Source organism: Sorex fumeus, unplaced genomic scaffold (genome assembly GCF_029834395.1).
Source record: "Sorex fumeus unplaced genomic scaffold, SorFum_2.1 ptg000081l, whole genome shotgun sequence".
In the NCBI taxonomy this organism is placed as follows: Eukaryota; Metazoa; Chordata; class Mammalia; order Eulipotyphla; family Soricidae; genus Sorex; species Sorex fumeus.
In genome coordinates, this window is record NW_026606138.1 from 14,690,831 (window position 1) to 14,712,082 (window position 21,252).

General features: G+C 45.0%; 1 protein-coding gene across 2 annotated transcripts in view; it reads left to right on the plus strand.

Annotated features, from left to right (window-relative positions):
• Positions 1-21,252, plus strand: part of SLTM (SAFB like transcription modulator) — a 50,153-nt gene that overhangs the window by 27,778 nt on the left and 1,123 nt on the right. The window contains exons 7-20 of one of the 2 annotated variants that reach the window (XM_056130681.1): positions 511-979; positions 1,595-1,644; positions 4,606-4,724; positions 7,703-7,852; positions 7,966-8,069; positions 8,162-8,328; positions 9,533-9,618; positions 9,818-9,981; positions 12,471-12,651; positions 13,540-13,664; positions 14,559-14,720; positions 15,271-15,588; positions 15,969-16,110; positions 19,384-19,544. In XM_056130681.1, the coding sequence (XP_055986656.1) occupies positions 511-979; positions 1,595-1,644; positions 4,606-4,724; positions 7,703-7,852; positions 7,966-8,069; positions 8,162-8,328; positions 9,533-9,618; positions 9,818-9,981; positions 12,471-12,651; positions 13,540-13,664; positions 14,559-14,720; positions 15,271-15,588; positions 15,969-16,110; positions 19,384-19,544 (2,398 nt within the window). The remainder of the gene's footprint in view (positions 1-510; positions 980-1,594; positions 1,645-4,605; positions 4,725-7,702; positions 7,853-7,965; positions 8,070-8,161; positions 8,329-9,532; positions 9,619-9,817; positions 9,982-12,470; positions 12,652-13,539; positions 13,665-14,558; positions 14,721-15,270; positions 15,589-15,968; positions 16,111-19,383; positions 19,545-21,252) is intronic. The other variant, XM_056130682.1, reaches the window with a different exon arrangement.

A 21,252-nucleotide genomic window follows, 5' to 3' on the forward strand; every position in this document is an offset into this window, starting at 1 on the left:
TCGCCGTGTGTTATGAGTCTGGACGGCACAGGAACTGACCCAGAAGACGGAAGATGAGGGGCCCGGAAATGCCTGGAAGGCCGATCGAGACCCTCAGACTGTGACCTTTGAAGACATCATCATGGGAATTCCTGAAGGCCACAGGGTAAAATCCCACAATGGGAACACTGAATAACAAATCTGCACACTTGTCTCTCTCACGGAGGAAAAAAGTCTTCTCTGTGCCATTAACTTACAACCAGAAACGAAGAGCTGATCTCCCCAGATTGGAACCACTTTCCCCCTTCCTTGTTTGGTATTTGTGTGTAAGAGGTCATGTTCTCCATGAAGAATGAGTGATCCGGGGTACAGGATTGTTTCTCTCAGTTAATACCCTTGTGTTTCTTTCCCCTAACCTTCCATCAGTGCTAATAACTGGCTTTCTATTTTCTAGGTCCTTTTCTAGCTTATGAATATGAAATTGTTTAAACTTCTTGTTTTGCCGTATTTATTCCTGTTAAATCCTCTTAGATATAGCAGGTTCTGGTGATGGTACACAAGAAGTATCTAAACCTCTTCCTTCAGAAGGGAGCCTAGCTGAGGCTGATCACACAGCTCACGAAGAGACGGAAGCTAATGCAACTGTGCGAGAAGCTGAGGATGACAACATCTCGGTCACAGTCCAGGCTGAAGACGCCATCACTCTGGATTTTGATGGTGATGACCTCCTAGAAACAGGTAAAAATGTGAAAATTACAGATTCCGAAGCAAGTAAGCCAAAAGATGGGCAGGCCCCCATCGCACAGAGCCTGGAGAAGGAAAGCAAGGACTGCGAGATGAACGCGAACCATAAAGATGGTAAGAAGGAAGACTGCGTGAAGGGGGACCCTGTCGAGAAGGAAGCCAGAGAAAGTTCTAAGAAAGCAGAATCTGGAGACAAAGAAAAGGATACTTTGAAGAAAGGGCCCTCGTCTACTGGGGCCTCTGGTCAAGCAAAGAGGTTTGTTTTCTATGTCAGTTCTTTACGATACTGAATTCCAGCATTCAGTAAGATCACTCTACATTAAGGGGGTGGCTTCAAGACCCTGTACAGTAATTAGTCCTTATGATCCTGCCTATAATATTTTTGACCGTCATAAGTTACTTTAAAAAAAAAATTCAAGATCTTCGTAATATGCAGTGTGTCCTGATTGCATTGTCGAATTGTCAGCATACATTTGGTTTTTTTGGTTTTTGTTTTTTGGTTTTTGTTTTTGTTTTTTCCAAAATTGACAATATTTTTGTGTTTTATTTTTAAAAATCCTTGTGATGATGGTTAATGAACAACTATCAGTCCTAAGAACACAAAATGAAGTCAAGTCCCAGTCCTGAAATCTGGAGAAGATGGCCATATATCCACTGAATAGAATTGTCAGAAAAATCTAGATCTTCAGGCATCTTGGGGAAATCAGTGCAAGAATCTTAAGGGAACCATTGGTTCAAATAACCTATTCTAGGCCTCTGCAATTTCTAATTTGTATAAATAGCGGTAGTTTGAAATAGTCAATATCAAGCTGTTCGATTTTTGTTTTTTGTTTTTTATTTTGAATATTCTTCTGGTGATTTGCTTCTTCAGCTCTTCAAAGGAATCTAAAGACAGCAAGACATCATCCAAAGATGACAAAGGTAATGGATTGTTTTCTGTTTTAATTTGATTACTCAGGGTTTTCTTTATTCATTTAATCCTTAATAACTGACAAAACTAAACTCAGTGGGTGTTGTATAAACTGGAATTGGAGCTTTCAGCAAACTTTTTGAAGCATTAAAATTTAATGTATCAGCTGAGATGAGTCTGCTGAAAACCGGTATGTTTTAACATTGTATTCTAAGTAGCTATTTGGACTTGAATGTAGATATTTTCTTTTCTTTCTTTATAAATTCAATAGCTTTTTTCTTTCATAGTCATTCAAAACCACTACATATCACCTCCCAGTTTCCCTATGCTGTTACTAATATTTGTGAAATACATATATATATATGTATATGGAGTTTGGTATTGAGAAGAAAAATCTGTGCCTACTGTGAGATTTTCATTCTTCAAATCGGCACACACTTCTTTTAACATAGCCAATATGTCATAGTTTCATCTTCAGAATTTACTTTCTAATTTGACCTGTTTGGGTTTGATGGAAGTGATGTAGCAAAACAGTTCTGATAGCTTAAAGGTAAACAATTTATTGCTTTTTGTTATTGGAGAGTCACTGATGATGTCATGGGATAATGAACGTCTGATTGTATCTTTATACAGTGCATATGTTGTCTACTTGAAAGATACTTGTTCCTAAAACTTATTTTAAGAGAACATAGCACCCTTTGGCTACTGCTGAGTTCTAAAATGTCTCATGAGTGTTGCTAGAAGGGGTGTCTCTGTGTCCTGTCATGGGCATTTTAAGATGTTTTTCACTCAACTGCCTTTTAGCCTGAGAAATTTTTGTGGGATCCCAGGTTACATGGGTATGTAAAATAGGTATGCGTATCAAACATTAACTGATCATGAATCATAAATTTATTTTAAAAGTTATGTATGGCTGGAGAGATGATAGTATAGAGGCTCTGCGTTTGCCTTGTACACAGCAAACTCAGTTCGATTCCGACACTGCGTAAGGTCCCTGAGCACATATACAGGAATAAGCCCTGAGCATCAAGATCAAGTCACGTCAAATCAGACTAGTCAGTTAGGCAACCATTTGGAATTGCAACCCATAGTTTCCAGGAGTGAGGCCTAGGCCAGAGAGAGCTCAGCAGGCTGAGCGCAGGCTCTACACGCATCCTAAGCACTGCTGTGTGTGCTCCCTGCCTCCCTGTGTATCCCCCACAGCAGAAACTAGGGTTTATAGTTTATCCTGCTGGTAAATTTTAGTGATGGATATAGTAACTGTTGATATGCTTACAGTTGTGGTTGGTTGTTAAGATTTTCTAAAAAATGTTAAATGTATTAAGTCTTGGCTAAGATGAACTTTTCCTGTTATTAAAAGAATTTTGGTTTTGGTTAGAGAAGGTAGTACCTGAACCCAGATGTTAAAAATTGTCACTTAGGCTGGAGTTATCGTACAGCGGGTAGGGCATTTGCCTTGCATGCAGCTGACCGGGGTTCAATCCCCAGCACCTCATATAATCTCCTGAGCACCTCCAGGAGTGATCCTCAAGCACAGAGACAGGACTTAAGCCCTGAGCACTGCCAGGTGTAGCCCAAAAGCAAAACAAAGATACATGTGATAGTTAACATTTCATAAGCTAAAACACTTCAATAGATACTTTTAAGAGTAGAAATACACAGTCCATTAGTTAAAATGAATCAGATATCTGTTGTATCATAAATTGATACTGACAGTTTTTCAACAAAAACTTGTGACAAATGTTAAAGTATTGAAAAATATGTTCTAAGTAGACATAATTTGGAGTTATAGAAATCATTACTATTAATTGCTTTGTACACTGTTCCTTTTAGACAAGGTAAGGAAAAGCATAAAATTCCCCTTTATAGCAATATATTTGAAGAAAAACACTAAAAGTGACAAACTAGAGTACTATATTCTAGGAACTGGCATCCTTCTATTTGAAACCATAATTTGTGGATGGAAGTTGTATAGGAGTGACTCACGTACCCATTTACTTAGTCTAAAGCATCTTCTTAAAATGGATGTACTTTAGAAGATCTTTTTAATTTTAAGGCCAGAATTACCTAGCTGCAACTGATTCCAGCATTCTGTTAACTGTTGTTTATAATAGAGAATGAAAATGACTGGTTGGTTAGTCTTTGTTATTAACCCTTAAATTCCTTTTTTATTTTGCTTTTTGGGTCACACCTGGCAATGCACAGTGGTTACTCCTGGCTCATGCACTCAGGAATCACTCCTGGCGGTGCTCGGGGAACCATATGGGATGCTGGGAATAGAACCTGGGTCAGTTGCATACAAGGCTACCACTGTGCTATCACTCCATCCCATAAATTCTTTTTTTTTTTTTTAAATTGAACACCATGAGACACAGTTGCAAAGTTGTTCATGATTGTAACCCTTATTTCTTGAAAATAGTTGATCCTGTCCCCTAACTTGTACCTCTCAAACTCCTGTTTCTCAGAATGTATAGCCCACAGCACGTGTGGGTTGGTACACTCCCAAACAATAGTTTTCATGGTCACTTAGATGCAGTGCTGTGGAAGAGTGTGGTTTATTAAACTTAGCAAACTCCAAGGCACAAAATTGCTTTCTTACACATTTTCACTCAAAATTTGTGCACCAAGATATGTATAAGTTGGTTCACACCTGCTTCCCCACAGGTTGTATTGTCTGTTACTATGTTTGATGGTGTGTGTGCATGCATGTGTGTGTGTGCACGCGTGCGTGCCTGTGTGTGTGCGCGCGCACCTATGCATATGTACTCTGAGATACCTTGAAGAAATGGTATAGGTAAAGGATGGTGTTGATACTTGATTGATCTTAATAGCCCATTCATGGAACTTGGTGTAATAAAGTTAAGGTGTCTAAATGAGTGAATTTTTCAATTTTGAAAGAAATTGGCCCTATATTTTTGTAAAAACTAATTCTAACCCAGAAAGTTCAATGTCTGGCATTGACTGTGTTCCAGGGAGTGCAGGCAGTGCCAGTGGCAGTGGTGGGAGCTCCACGAGGAATATCTGGGTCAGTGGGCTTTCTTCCAACACCAAAGCTGCTGACCTGAAGAACCTCTTTGGCAAATATGGAAAGGTACATTCTTACTCCTTTGATCTCTCTCGCATTTCCATTTGAAGTAAGGCTTGTATTCAAGGTAGCATTGTATAAAATCTTCTAGTTTCTTTTTTTTTCTTAGCACTGGTTAGGCCTGGTTTTGAAGGTCTGTGGTAAAAGGTGAGTTTGATTATTATTCTCATGACCCTTGGGAAGCCTTTTATGAAATAGCACAACTTCAACCCCTGGCAGCATATTTGTTTGCTGAGCACTAACGAGAGGTCTGGTCCAGTCACAGAACCAGGGAATCCTCCCCCCAATGAATCAGTAAATGAAAGTTTTATGCATAATGTGTGTGTGTGTGTGTGTGTGTGTGTGTGTGTGTATAAGTTTGTATGTATTTGTGTCTGTGGGGAATGGGACGGGAGGCTTGGAGCCATGCCTGATGGGATGCTCAGGTCTTACTCCTGGCTCTGCACTTAGGGATCATTTCCGGTGGGCTTGGGGAGACCATATGGGATGCCGGGTTTGAACCCAGTTGGCCACATATAAGCTCCCTACCCTCTGTACTGTCTCTGTGACCCCTAAGGGGCCACATTTAAATCCTTATTATTATTCACTTAATGGAGTGAATTTTAGTTATTACCTTTATCTTGATTTTTCTAGCACTTAGCTTTGTCACGGCTAATTTGATGAAACTGGGAAATACAGGTAGATGAGTATTAGGCAGTGGGATATAGAATTAGGGGAACAAAATAACTGATGTGGTCCCTGTTGTATAGATTTCAGGCAGAAGTAGAGAAAACAAAAACTTACACAGATAAAATCAGAAGTCATAATAGGCGCTCTGGAGGGAGTGCAGTTGCAGAGTTTGAGGGGAGAAACTTGCTACTGGGTCATGAGGAAAAGTTTTGTGGCACACAGGGAAAGCTGAGAGAGGAGAGCACTCAGGATTCTAGGAAACCCACTGGGTTGTCTGTATCCTTCGGGGCCCGTGGTCTTCTACCACACATTTGTTAGCTTTTAATCTGTGTCTTAACCTGCACCAATATAAACCTTTTTAGAGCAGGGACTTACACTACTATATTTTGTATGTACTTGCTTAGATATCTACTAAGTAATCAGTACCACACAGATGGTTAGATTTTAGGAGTCTTTAGAGAATTGTTGGAGCGTTAAGGTGATTCAGATTCGGGCCAGAGAAAGAAACATAGCGAGGAGTCCTTTACGGCCTCCCAGATGTCCCCCTGAGTGACTCCAGGAGTGCCCGGAGTGACTCCTGAGCACAGAGCCAGAAGTAAGGCCTGAGCATTGCCAGGTGTGGCCAAAAGCAAAAACACAAAAAGAATGAACTGTAGTTGTTTTTTTCTTCTTCTCTCTTTAGCCACTTATTGTTAGAACTTAAACAGTATTCATTTGGGGGGGGGGGGGGGGGGGAGGGATTCATACCCGGTGATGCACAGGGGTTACTCCTGGCTCTGCACTCAGGAATTACTTCTGGTGGTGCTCAGGGGACCATATGGGATGCTGGGGATCAAACCCAGGTTGGCTGCATGCAGGGCAAATGCCCTGCCTGCTGTGCTGATAACTCCAGTCCCAAAAACATTGTTCTTGGGGCCAGAGAATGGGTAGGTACTATGGGTAGGACGCTTGCCTTTGTTTGGCCACTCTGTTTAATTCCTGAACACCACTGGGAATGACCCTGGAGCACAGAGAAAGGAGTAATAAATCACAGTTGGGGCAAATTATCCTTTTTGAGGGTCAAGTTTCTACTCACTGCCATCATAAACAACCCTGTTTGCTTTTATCTGACATTGTTCCTTCCTTTTTCGTATGCTTATGTCCTCTTGCTTTCCTGCTTACTCGCCCCTGTTCCTACAGAATTGAGACTGTCTGCCACTTCTGCATACTGTCTGCATACTGGTGTATGCAGTAACACACACGTTCACTTTGGTTTTGGTTTTGGCAGTACAGAGATTGAGCCCAGGTCTCGTGCTTGCCAGGCCTGTGCTTTGCTGCTGAGCCTCATCCTTGGCTTGGCACAACTTTTCAGAGCTCCTTAGAATGAAATAATATTTAGATTGGGTTTTGTGTCATGATGTTGATTTTGATTTTTGGCAACCCTGGCTTGCTCTGAGGTCTTCGTCCTGGCAGTACTGGGGCACATAGTACTGGTGCTGCTATCAAACCATGGTTGGTGGCAGGCAGAGCAAGTGCACTAACCTTGTGTTCTCTCTCCAGCCCTAAGGTCTATTTGTAAGCCTGCAGTTTTCTCTTTTTCACCCAGAAGTGTTCCAGGGGCCTGGGCCTGGCTCCTGCATGCCAGAGCACCTGCTCCAGGTCTTTGAACTGTCTCCCTTGACTCTTTGGTTGCTTTTTCTGGTGTGGGAGGTGAATGGGGCCTCAAGGGGTGCTCTGGAGGGGCCAGCGTTGTTTATACAAGGTCCTGAAGCCTCTCCCTGGGCACAGGGGGCCTGTTGTGGAGGCCCTTGGCCTGGTGCTGGCTCTCTGGTCCATGGTTGCTCTTGGAAACACGGGCTTGGTATTTTAATTCAGTAGACTATTTTTGGGCCTATGAGATAGACATTTTTTGGTCCAAGTCTAATTGAAAATGTTATGTATCTGCTTTTGGAAATTATATATACACTAGTTACACCATTGCTTTGTTGATGTAACATTTTAGCCATATATTTGAAGGAAAGCAAAGAAAATAAGTTTTTGGCAGTTTGATTTATTCCCCTATATATTTTCCAAGTGCTTCTAATCATAACAGAAAATGTAATACAGGTTTTCAGTAGCAGAGATCCTAACTTTACCCTTCATTCTGAGTTTGTGTATCCTGAATATTTGAATGGAGTAGTTCCAGAACAGTGTTTCTCAGCCTTCCTTTGTTTCTGTTTTCCTCATGTATCTGTGCCGCACCTGCTGTGTGGTCTTCACCTCTGGCGTCCTTGGACTGCCTCGCCCGCAGTCCCTGTGTGAGGAGTGCTGATCTAAAGTCGACTCTTCTGTTACAGGTTCTGAGTGCAAAGGTGGTCACAAACGCCCGGAGTCCTGGCGCCAAGTGCTATGGCATTGTGACCGTGTCCTCCAGCACGGAGGTGTCCCGCTGCATTGCCCACCTCCATCGCACGGAGCTGCATGGACAGCTGATCTCTGTCGAAAAGGCAAGTATGCTGGGCTCTGGATGGTGACGAACGCCTCTAGTGTCAAGATGCCAGGGCCATAAAGATGGAACTTTGACAGTTTTTTTTTTCTACTCCCAACTTAAATCTTTCAGGTTAAAGGCGATCCTTCTAAGAAAGAATTGAAGAAAGAAAATGATGAAAAGATCAGTTCAAGATGTTCTGGAGACAAGAAAAATACAAGTGATAGAAGTAGCAAGTAAGAATGATTACTTTTGAAGCTACAGTTTTGGTACATTGATAAGGAAGTTCTCATTTTCTTTGTTTTCTTGTATGGGATGATGTGGTCAGGACGCAAGCGGCTGTCAAAAAAGAAGAGAAGAGGTTGTCTGAGAAATCTGAAAAGAAAGAAAGCAAGGATGCTAAGAAAATAGAAAATAAAGATGAGAAGAGTGATAGTGGAGCAACTGGCCAAACTTCAGAATCAGTGAAGAAAAGTGAAGACAAGAAGCGAATAAGTATGTTGTGCTTATTACTCTCCAACCCCCTCAAATGCAGTTCACTGTTAAGGTTTTTTACAGTGCAAAGGAAGAATTGAGCAGATAGTGGAGATGATTGTGTCACCTTTGGTGGTATAAGTCACTTTGGGGGAAGGAAGTTGGAAAAGAATGACATTCTACTTGTGGGCATCAAATACAGTTCTTCACTGTTAAGTCTGGATGGGCTTAAAACTGTCATTAATATGTAGCTATGGGGCCCTGGCGATAGTACAGCGGAGAGGGCGTTTGTTTTGCACACAGCCAACTGGGTTTGATCTCCGGCATCTCAGATGGTCCCTCAAGCATTGCTCAGAGTAATTCCTGAGCATCGCCAGGTGTGACCCAAGCATGAAAAAACAAATGTAGCTGAGTAGTTGAAGTGGTACATTTTGGTGTCACTGATGGTATTTATAGTTACAGATTGCGCTTCATTTGGAGGGGGCCGGGGGGCCAGTTCTGAATTGGGGGCTTTACCCTGAGAAGCGTGTGCTGCTCCTAGACCCCAGACTCAGCTTTTTCTTCTTTTTCTTTTCCTTTTTTTAAGAAAATGTTCATTTTCTCAAATGCTTCTGTTCCAGTTTTCAGCTTTTTCAGCCCACCCTGGTGGAACTTAGGGGACCATTTGGGGTACTGGGAATAGAACCTGGGTCAGGTATGTTCAAGGCAAGTGCCCTACCTGCTGTACTATTAAGCCCAGACTGAGCATTTTTAATTTAGCACTCTGTGTGTGTGTGTGTGTGTGTGTGTGTGTGTGTGTGTGTGTGTGTGTGTGTATTTTTTTACTTTTTGGGTCACACCTGGTGATGCTCAGGGGTTACTCCTGACTTTGCACTCAGGAATCATTACTGGCAGTGCTCAGGGAACCATATGGGATGCTGGGAATTGAACCCAGGTCAGCCACGTGGAAGGCAAATGCCCTACCCGCTTTGCTATTGCTCCAGCCCCAAGGTTTTTGTTTTTTGAGAGGGGTGCATACCTGTATACCCGTCGATGGTCAGGGCTTCCTCATGCTTATGAACTCAGGAATCATGTCTGGCAGTGCTCAGGGCACTCACAGGGTGCCAGGGAGTGAACCTGGATTGGGTGCGTGCAAGGCAAGCACCATACCCTCTGCATGGTCTTTTTGGCCCCTGGAGTTTGTATTTTTTCGCATACTTGCTCATCTAGGTTTTTCTTCTCTTAGGTTCAAAGAGTCCAGGACACATGGTGGTATTAGACCAGACTAAAGGAGATCACAGCAGACCATCCAGGAGAGGAAGACACGAGAAAGTAAGTCTCTGAGGAGGGTGCTGCCTGCTGCTCTGTGTGTTCCGAGAGAAGGTCATTCTCGGCCCGCAGCCGTTCTTGCTTGCTTCAGTAGTGGAAAATCAGAACAAAAGGACGTTCGTTACTTGCCTCATTTTCAGTGATTGGCTGATATTGAAAGACAAAATACCAAATAATTTTAACTTCTCATTTTCCCCTGTAGATTCATGGAAGAAGTAAAGAAAAAGAGAGAGCTAGCTTAGATAAAAAGAGGGACAAAGACTACAGAAGGAAAGATATCTTGCCTTTTGAAAAGATGAAGGAGCAAAGATTAAGAGAGCATTTAGTTCGTTTCGAGAGATTGCGACGAGCTATGGAACTTCGAAGGTAGGAAGAAAACTCTTTTGTACTGGTCTTTACTATTAGTATTAGGTGCATATTTATAGTAGTTACAAACCATGATTCTGAAACTCCCCCCCTCCCCCCCAGAAAACGATTTGCCAAAAAGTGCTGTAAAACTTAACAGTTTCTTCAGTTTGCATTGCATTTTAAACTTTACAGACTTAAGTGCTTATTCATTCTCTTCGTCTCGGCAGTCTGTTGTCTCTTAAGTAACTGGAAACCCTGTGGGCCCACGGAGCTGCCCAGCTCCTCCAGTGTCCACCCAGGGCTTGTGCAGCCGGGCTCAGACCATGTCTTCAGACTCAGAGTTCAGGCTCTGTCCTCATGCCAGAGCTGCCACTATAAAGATCATGCCTTCAAGGAAGTAACTCACTTTGAGATATGGTGGCACAGCGAAACTGCAGTGCTTTAATAGCAGGTGTAGAGAAGAACAGTGGTGCTTGGCTCCGAGCCCGGGTGAAGGAAGGTGTGTTCTGTGAGTGTCAGCACATCCCAGTTCTGACCCAGGCAGCCTGCTCTGAACATAGCACAGCAGCGTCGGTTTGGGGATGTTGCATAGGAGGTTCTTGCAAATGGAACTACCAGGAGTCCTTTTAACAGCATTTATCCATAACGTTATTCTGGTGACTTAAGAATCATCGTGCATTGCTCAGAATTCACTTCCTTGCCCTTTTGTGTGTGGAGTTGCAGAATGCGTTCTTCCCTTTCAAAGGGCAGCGGGAGTGGGGAGCTACTGAGCCCATCTTTCTCCTCACAAAGATATCTGTTGTGTTCAGGGACCCTCAGGCCAAGCGTTTTGGGTCCAGTGGCAAAGAACTCATGGTTCAATGAAGGTCCAGCCTGGCAATGCCCGGGGGCCACCAGGCCACCCCCTGTGTTACCAAGGAGGAAACTCAGGGCCATATGCACTGGTCAGCTGTGTGGCCTACCACTTGAATGATAACCCTGGCCCTCCAGCACCCCTTTTATCTTAAAGTTTCAGTGTACTTTTTTCTATCCTGAAATGAAGTTGATACCGAATATGCTGATAGTTACAAGTTCTGGAAAGTAAATACAAAAGAGAAACCTAATGTTAATGAAGCATATATTCCAGATATGAATGTTTAGGCTTGACTTCAGGAGATCTAACGAAATGCTCAGTGCTTGTTCCCCTCTCTAGACTCATGAGAATGTGACGGCCTCAAACACAGGCCGATACTAGAGCTGCAGGCCAGGGGCACTGCTGACATTATGACGGGGTTCGTGACACAGTGAACAACGCTTGAAATTTCTCAAGAAAGCAGAAATTTCCTAATCAGGTCAAAAAACTGAACCAATAATGCATTATAATGAGTTATCAAAAAAAAAAAGAAAGAAAAGAAAGAAAACCCACAAGAAAAAGGTTGTTAGTTTTACCTAGTTTTCTATGCTCTTCTGTATGTACACTTAGCCTATTGAGCTATATCTCTTCGGTCCTAACATCATACCTTTGAAACAATTCTATTACTGTTTTCAGTTTTTTGTTTATCAGAAAAAAAGAAGAAGAAAACCTTGAAAATTCTGAATGGATTGTTTTAGTTGTTTTGTAATTAGAAAAAACTTTGAACATCCTTTAATCTATGTAAACCAAATGTGTTAGGGCCCAGACTCAGGTGCTTTTTAAGCTGATTTGATTCATGTCGTTTTAATGTCTGAAGGTTCATGACAGAATTAGAGATATTCTAGGAAAGTTGAGCGCATTTTTTGTTTTGTGCAGGACTATCTTGGCTATTCTGTATAATGCCACCTGTTAAGAGTCCTTGGTTTCCACCACTAAATGCTTGTAATGGCCCCCCTGCCTATAATAATTAAGAATGCCCTGCAGTCTTCCTAGAGGCAGAGACAGTGAGAACAGTTGGTGGACAAAGGCTGCCTTAGAGTGAGGAAATAGTACAGACACACTTAAAATCATGTATGGTAATGTGATCAGTTTTTAAGTATTTTGAATAGCTATTGCCTCCTGTCTCAAAAAAGCATGCTTCCTTGACCCATCTCTTCCAGGCTGATGGACAAACCAAAGGGATCATTAAGGGCAGCTAAAGGTTACAAATTCAAGTCATCAAAAGAAGGCCGATTCGCTGAGGGCAGAAACAAGACACTAGATACTAAGACATTGCTCTTCCCAGAATGATAGAGTTATAGTTTTGTAAATTCACGTTTGCAGACTACCTCGTTTTTAAAATGTCAAATAATGAACTGTTACTATAGTTGGATTTTTATTTATACAGGAATCATAAAAAACTATCCTAAAATTTAGCTGTTCACTTGACAGTCTTAGTTACAATATTGCAGTGTTTAAAGTTTCATTTTGAGTTCTCTTTCACATGAAAACTACTTAGGTTGAGTTAAAATTTAAAATTGTGCCAGCCACAAGGAAAAATTCAAATTCAAAAAACTATTTTCTTTCACTCAGTGCTAGCATAATTTAAGTATTTCTAAATACTGGTTTTTGTTAGACGAAGAGAGCTTGCAGAAAGAGAGCGTCGAGAGCGAGAACGCATTAGAATAATTCGTGAACGGGAAGAACGGGAACGCTTACAGAGAGAGAGAGAGCGCCTAGAAATTGAAAGGCAAAAACTAGAGAGAGAGAGAATGGAACGCGAACGCTTGGAAAGGGAACGCATTCGTATTGAACAGGTGCAGTCAGAAAATCTTTTCCTCTTAAATAACTGACCTTTCCAAACCCTGTGACTTTTGCCCTAAAATCTGCTTTACTTGTTGTAAAGCATCTATAGAATGAGTTCAGCAATGAGCATTGATTGTCTCCGAAAGATAACAATGAATTAGAAACGAGTCAAAAATACAATTATTATTGATTTTGTGCTAGCCACTGGGTCATAATTCAAGTTCTGCAATATCATGGCAACTTGATAGTTGGAGCACAGGACTGTGAGTCCAGAGTAGCCATAATGCAAGCTGATGGTGTCTTTGCATTGCTGGTGGGAATGACCACCCTAGGCTGTAAGGAAACAGGCCTCTCTGTGGAATTGCTCCCCGGGGGTACAGGCACTTACCTAGTTAGTGACAATCGACTCTAGTTCCCTTGGGTGCTTTTGTTTCAGTCAAATGAGAAAGCTAATGGTGACTCCCAGTTTCAGCCTTTCCCCACCCAGTCTGTTCTCATGAATGTTGCCCAGCAAAAGCCCTCGGCTAGATAACTGATTTCTGAAATCACATGTGTTTGTCCCAGACACATGCTGGCCTGCTGCTTGCTATCACGGTTTCTTTTTTTTCCTCTTTTTTTTCTTTTGGATTTTGGGCCCCACCTGGCTGTGCTCAGGGATCACTCCTGGTGGGCTCAGGGGACCATATGGGATGCCAGGGATTGAACTCAGGGTGACCATGTGAAGGCAGATGTCCTACATGCTGTCCTGTTGGTCCATCCCATGTCCACCCTGTCCCCGTGTCCTGTCCCATTCCCCACCTCCCCCCATGGTTTCTGGCAGGGTTGTATGAGGTTGCCCGTGTACTCACCTCTGGTTTCCATTTTGCATTGGCGGGCTCTTCTTTCTGTGTTGCCTGAAGGAGCGGCGCAAGGAAGCGGAGCGCATTGCCCGGGAGCGGGAGGAGCTGAGGCGGCAGCAGCAGCAGCTGCGCTATGAGCAGGAGAAAAGGAACTCTCTGAAGCGCCCTCGGGACGTGGATCACAGGTAGTCTCTTGCTTCCTTCTGAGACAGTTCTCTGGCTCTCGAGTGCTGGCAAAGGGCCCTCGGCAAGTCTCTGGGTCGTGGTGATGGGTCAGCGCGGAGCAGAGTGAGCCCACAGTGTCACTGTGGAGGGCAAAGCTCTCTGATGTCAGGCACGCGGCCACGACAGACTTCACCCTCTATTCTCCAGCCAGGTCCAGTTTGAAGATTCTTCCAGGCTAGGACTGAGGGTTCAGAAATGGCTGTCATGATCTTAGGAATCGATTTGAGTAGTTACTTCATTTTCTTAGCATAACTTCTTGAGGTTTAGTTAGTAGAAAAATCACTGGAGTGGATGAGTTATATTTGGGATTTATCTCTGGTTTTCACAAAGTCAAATACAACTGAAAAATTGTCACACTTTAAGTTGAGTTGTATTATAGACTGCTGGTTAGAGTTTTGGTTTTAAATGGTATCAGATAACTCATTTTCTCTTCTTTATCACTTAATACTTTCTAAAAACAAGTTTTTCTTGGTTTTTTTTTTTGTTTGTTTTAATTTTTGGGTCACACTGGCAATGCACAGGATTTACTCCTAGCTCTGCACTCAGAAATTACTCCGGGCAGTGCTCGGGACAGTATCGAATGCTGGGAATCGAACCCGGGTCCGCCACGTGCAATTGCTATTGTTGTACTATTGCTCCAGCCCCCTAAAAACAATTTTTTACTATTTACTTAGCTATGATAACCTTCTAACACTCTAACTCAGTGTTAACTAGTAGTTGCTCTTCGTCTGTTCTCAGAGGAAGATGCTCAGTCTTGGGGAGTGCTCTGTGTCCTAGTTTGGGTTTGTGTGGCTCACGTCAGTGTTGCCTGATGATTGTACAGTGACATATATAAGCAGATGTTTCTTTTGAAGGCGAGATGATCCTTACTGGAACGAGAATAAGAAGTTGTCTCTAGATACAGATGCACGGTTTGGCCATGGATCTGACTATCGCCAGCAGAACCGATTCAGTGACTTTGATCACCGAGAGAGGAGCAGGTTTCCCGAGAGCTCCGTGCAGTCATCCTTTGACAGGTAGGCAGAGACGTTGGGGTTGTTGCCTCTGATGTATGAGCCTTTCTGGGGGCTGGGGATAAGCATGAATTTTTTTTTCTCCTTTTATGTTTTCTTTTGGGGACACACCCGGCAGTGCTCAGGGGCTACTCCTCGCTCTGTGCTCAGGGATCATGTGATTCCTAGCAGTGCTTGGCGGGGGATTGTGGGTTCTTGGGGACGGAACCTGGATTTGCTGTGTGGGAAAAGCTCCCTATCCACTGTGTTATTGCTCCGGCCCCTAAGTTTGATTTTCTAATGAAATCTTTGGTATTTTGAGTCAAAGCTGAATGTTGTGACAAATTATGTGTTTAACGTATTTGTATTAATTGGAATGTGATTTGTTAGTCAAAAATCAGTTGTGTTTGGCTACCATTGCATGCTCAAGAGTGTTACCTTCATCATCTTAACCCTTAAAGCTTGGAGCGAGGACTCTTGGTGTTGCCTCTGCCTCGAGTGTTAAGAACAGTGCGGCACCCTTGCCTTTGGCAGTGATTTGGGATGTGTTTTCTTTGTTTTGGGTCACCACTAGGAGAGAACGCTTTGTTGGTCAGAGTGAAGGGAAAAAGGCACGTCCTGCGCGCAGAGAAGATACTGGCTTTGAAAGGTACCCCAAAAGTTTCAGCGACTCCAGAAGAAGCGAACCTCCACCAAGAAATGAACTTAGAGAAACAGACCGGCGAGAAGTGCGAGGGGAGCGGGATGAGCGGAGGACAGTGATGATTCACGACCGGTCGGACATCCCGCACCCCCGGCACCCCCGGGATGCCCGGGACACTGGCCCCAACCCATCACGACCTGCAGCTTGGAAGAGTGAAGGCGCCATGTCCTCTGACAAACGGGAGGCCAGGTTGAGTGTTACTGTGTTTTTTGGGGAGTGGGGGTGGGCATATGTAATACTCAGGGGCTATCCCTGGTTCTGTGCTTGGGAACAGTCCCTGCATTGCTGAGGGATTTTGCAGTACCAGATCAAAGCTGGCTTCCTGCATGCAAAGCCTGAACCCCTCCCCAGGCTGCCTGCCTACAGGGATAACATGCATTTGAGTTAGTAAAGTCCCAGCATGTTTTGGTTTGTTTATGGGCCACACCTGGTAGGGCTCAGGAGTTCTGGGGATCAAACCAGCGTTGATTGTGTACAAGGCAAATCCTACACACTCCTTACCTGCTGTACCATCTCTTTGACCCCTAAAATTCCAGTATTTTGACCATGTGTTGGGTTTTGTTGGACAGGGTTGAGCGAGCAGAACGGTCTGGGAGAGAAGTATCAGGGCACGTGAGAGGAGGCCCCCCTGGCGCTCGAGGCAATGCTTCAGGCTATGGGAGCAGAGATGGAGACCGAGGGATCATCACCGATCGGGGAAGTGGGACACAGGTGAGTGTTTCTGAGAGTTCATGGGTGTGAGGTTCTTTTGAGGCTTCATTTGATGTGGCCTAGAATAATGGGAGGTGACTAGGAAGCTCATTTCTCCTAAAGACTTCTCAGACGTAGCTGGAGACTCAGTGGGCCTGATCAGTTGAATATTCCCCTTGTTCTTACTCTGCTGGTTGCATTTGCTGCGGAGAATTGGTTGCACTTGTTGCATTTGCAAGCAAATCTTCCTCCGCATGACTTTGTATGTTTTTTTTTGTTTAGTTTTCTTTTAAGACATTTTTCTGTTCGGGGGCCGTCCTGGGGGTGTGCTCAGTGGTTGCCCCTTGCCGTGCTGGGGAGACCCTGGGGTGCTGGGGCTTGTATCTGGCTCCGCTAGGTGGGGGGAGCTTTGCAGCTCGCTCTTGCCTGGGATTCTGACAGAAAACCAAATCCCCGTTGTCCTTTTCCCTTTGCTCCTGGTGCAGTGGTGGGCGATGCTCCCATGGGGATCGCCCACCTGGCCCAGGTGCCCGCAGCACGTCACACTCCTCCTCGTGACATGGCTTGTGCAGATATGGAGATGACACTGGGGGCAGAGCAGGGAAGGGCCCCAACAGCAGCTCTGCGGGGACTCTTCAGTGTGGCTGCGAGGCACTAGAGATTGAATACTTGGTTTTGGGCTTGCAGTGCAGTCACTGTGTCCTTGAGTTTGGCCAGACACAGGCTCTTGGGGCCTGTCTTTTTTCTTTTTTCTTTTCCTTTTTTAATTTTGGGTCACACCTACTGATGCCCAGGGCCTTACTCTACCTGGCTCTACACTCAGGCTCATCCTGGTGGTGCTGGGATGCTTTGTGGTGCTGTTGATGGAACCCCACTTAGATATATAGAAGGCTATAATCTCTCCCACCCCTCATCTCTGGTTTGTATTTGATGATGTACTAGTTTGGAATTTGTGTTTGGTTTGTTGTGAAGGAAGAGGCAGCTTGGGCCACACCCTGCCTGCCTGCCTGCCTGCCTGCCTGCCTGCCTGCCTGCCTGCCTGCCTGCCTGCCTGCCTGCCTGCCTGCCTTCCTTCCTTCCTTCCTTCCTTCCTTCCTTCCTCCCTTCCTTCCTCCCTCCCTCCCTCCCTCCCCCCCTCCCCCCCCACTCCCCTTCCCCCCTCCCTCCCCGTGAGAAAGTTACAAGCATTCGTGTTTGGGTTATAATCACACAATGATCAAACACCCATCCCTCCACCAGTGCACATTCCCACCAGCAATATCCCCGGTATATGCCCCCCCTTCCCACTCTCCCCTGCCTCCATGGCAGACAGTATTCCCCATACTCTGTTTACTTTTGGGCATTATGGTTTGCAATACAGACACTGAGAGGTCAGCATGTTTGTTCCATTATTTACTTTTGGCACAAATCTCCCATCCCAACAGATTCCTCCAGCCATCATTTTCTTAGTGATCCCTTCTCTATTCCGTCTGCCTTCTCTCTTCACTCATGAGGCAGGCTTCCAGCTATGGGGCAGTCCTCCTGGTCCTTGTATCTACTGCCCTTGGGTGTCAGCCTGATGTTATATTATTCTATACTCCACAAATGAGTGCAGTCCTTCCCTGTCTGTCCCTCTCTTTCTGACTTAGCTTGATACTCTCCATGTCTATCCACTTATAAGCAAATTTCATGACTTCATCTCTCCTGACAGCTGCATAGTATTCCATTGTGTAAATATATCAAAGTTTCTTAACCAGTCATCAGTTGTAAGGTACTTGGGTTGTTTCCAGATTTTGGCTATTGTCAACAGTGCTGCAATGAACATATAGGTACAGATGTCATTTCTACTGTGCTTTTTTGCATCCTCGGGATATATTCCCAGAAGTGGTATTGTGCAGTCATTTGGAAACTCAATTTCTAGTTTTTGAAGGACTGTCCATATTGTTTTCCAGAAAGGCCAGCCTTGCTTTAGCCCTGTATGACTCTCCACCCCATATGCTGGGTTTTTGTAGCATATTTTTACTAGAAAAAATTTCAATTTTTGCATTCTTGATTGTACCACTGCATGCATGCTTGTCCAGACCATTTCTGAAAAAAAAAAAAAATTGAGCCTGGTAGTATTGTGAATTTTAGTATTACTTTTTTTTTCTTTGCGTGCTTAGGGCCTGGGCAGTACATGCAAAGCCCATGCTGGCCTCCTCCTGTGCTCCAGCCCTCTGAGCACCGCCCCAGCCTGATTGAAGTGTTTCTCAGTAGAAATGTTTGCTAGAGCTGTTCTTTGAGTTGTTCATTTACCCGGAACAGTGTTTGCGACTGGACCTGTAATCAGAATATTCTTTCACAATAGACTTTAAGGCAGTTGCATAGATTTCTGATTCCTTTTTTCCTCCCTTGGACATTTTGTGTTTTGGGTGCTGGAGAGAGTTAGCATGATGGGCCTTACAAAGTCCTCACCTGGATTTGATCCCTGACACCACATATGGTCCCCTGAGCACTACCAGTTATGGCCTCTTCTTAGCTGTCTCCCCTCTCCCCAAAAAAACCCCAAGGAAATTCTGGTATTCATAGTTTGTAAGTCGTTATTCTGTGGGTAATTTATCTTTGTAGATCTCCGTCTTTGCTTTCTGTCAGCTAAGTATCCTTCCTTTTTTTTTTTCTTTCTCTAGATGCTTTGATCTGTAGATTTTGTTTATGTTTACTGCTGATTGAGTCATGGTTGTGTGGGACTTTGTTAGAGTTGTGTTTCTAGTACAATGTAAAAGAACAAGGGCTGTTTCCGCTTCTTGTTTCCATGGTGATCATTTTATCTCTCCTGATTTCTTTTAAGGTTTGATCTCTCATTGTATCTTCTTACATATCTTCGTAGAGCAACTTATGACTAGACTCAGGCATTGTATAGATAACCTTGATGTAGCGATAGCATAGCAGGTAGGGCGTTTGCCTTGCACATGGCTGACCCAGGTTCGATTCCTCTGTCCCTCTCGGAGAGCCCAGAAAGTATTCCGAGAGTATTCCATCTGCTTAGCAAAGCCTGGCAAGCTCCCCGTGACGTATTCAATATGCCAAACACAGTAACAAGTCTCACAATGGAGACGTTACTGGTGCCCGCTCGAGGAAATTGATGAACAACGGGAGGACAGTGCAGTGCTACAGTGCAGTAGAAATATTTAGGACTGTGAAATTCTGGGTATTAATAAAAGATATCACTGTACCACTGTCTTCTCGTTGTTCGTTGGATTTACTGTAAGGAAAGGTCTCCAGCCTGGACAAATGCCCGGAGGCCGAGGGTGAGATCACTTCTCTCTCTCTCTCCAGCACTATCCCGAGGAGCGCCATGTGGTAGAGCGGCACGGTCGGGACACAAGTGGACCAAGGAAAGAGTGGCATGGACCACCCTCGCAGGGGCCCAGCTACCATGACACGCGGCGGATGGGCGATGGCCGGTCAGGGGTGGGGATGATGACCCAGCACGGAAGGTGAGTTGGACGCCGTGGCTTCCTGGCGAGACTCTCCCACTACCCTATTTGGCCCCCTCATGTGCTTCCTGAGCACCACCAGGCGTGACTCCCCTAAAACAAAGCAAAATCCTAAACTTCTCCAGCAGGGCCGCAGCCCCTGGCAGGGATATGGCCTGGCTCCTGGGAGGCCCTGGTGGAACCACCAGCATGTACCCTTTCTCCTTTCTTAAAAGTCAGTACGGAGGCCACGAGTGTGACTATGGCAACAGTGCATTCCCTGCTCATTACAACTTCTGAGACCTTGAACCACAGTGAGGAACAGCCCTGACCCTGCTCAGAATCTCCAAGCCAAGGAGCACCTAGCAGAATGAGTGCTGGGGAGCCCGGGCCGAGCTTGGTAGTCGGCATCCGTGGGCGCTGGGGTTAGCACTTTCTAGGCTAGCCCATGTCTAAGACTATTGGCCTTCCAGCTGACATAGAGAAAAGCTCATTCATAGGTCAGATTTGGTGGGTGGGCCATTAATGGGGTAATTTATTTATTTATGAATTTTTGGTTGCTGTTGTTGGTTTTGGGCTGCACTCAGCAGTGCTGAGGACATATTCCTGACTCCATGCTCAGTGGTCACTCCTGGCAGAGCTCTGGAGACCATATGGGGAGTGGGGGACCAGTCCCTGGCTTTTTGGAAAGGAAACTCCCTGTCACTGTACTTTTTCATATTAATGTACTTGTTTAATATAAAATCTATTCTCCCCCCCGCCCCCTTCCCTTCAACAGTTGTTTTCTGTTCCTGACTCTAGGTGGTGCCTGTACATAGGCCTTGGCTTCAGTGTCCCAGCAGACTCGTTCCCCTTCCGGTTTTCAGTGCTTATGGGGGAGGCGGGTGCTAGGGTCAGGCCTGGGGCTGGGGAGGCAGCGTGCCCTCCCTTCTGCTTCCTGTCAGGAGCCTCCGTGGTGCAGTTCTCGCACTCGCTTGCTTTTCTGGCCTGCTGGTGCCTCCTGCAGCTCCTTGCCAGCCGGGCTGGAAGAACGGCTCGTAGCACTCATCCCCAGCAGGTGTTTCAGGGTTTGCAGTGTACCTGGCCACTGTGCATTTTCACTTCAGCTCCTTCACGGTGCTGGGATTGGCCTCACACGTGCAAGATGGGTGCTGTACCACTGAGCGGCATCCCTCCCTGTGTTCGGTGACTGTCTCGTGCTACCCTCTACTTACTCCAAAACCACAAGCAGTTTCTCTGCTTCTCTGTTTGGGGGCCACACCTGGTAATGCTCAAAGCTTCCCCTGGCTCTGCATTCAGACATCATTCCCAGTAGGGTTCGGGGACCATGTGTGATGCTGGGGATCAAAGCCGGCATCTGTGTGCATGGCAAATGCCCTCCACTGTAGGTATCGCTCAGGGCTCATCGCAGCTTCTCTGGCTCACGGGATCCAGGGGACTCTGCCTTCAGGCTGGGTGCTCCACACCATGACTCAACTCTAGTTAAACCATTTCACTGTTTTTCCCATCGATACCTCCTGTGTTGCATTTTACATATAAGGAAATCCAGGGTCTATCCTGGCATTCCATATGGTCCCCCAGACACCTCCAGGAGTATTTCCTGAGTGCAGAGCCAGTAGTAACCCCTGAGCATTTCCAGGTGTAGCCCAGAAGAAAATCCAGAAATAGTTCTGGGGTGGCGTCATCCCTGGTCAGCGAGTGGGGGTCACCTGGTACCCGTCACTTCAGT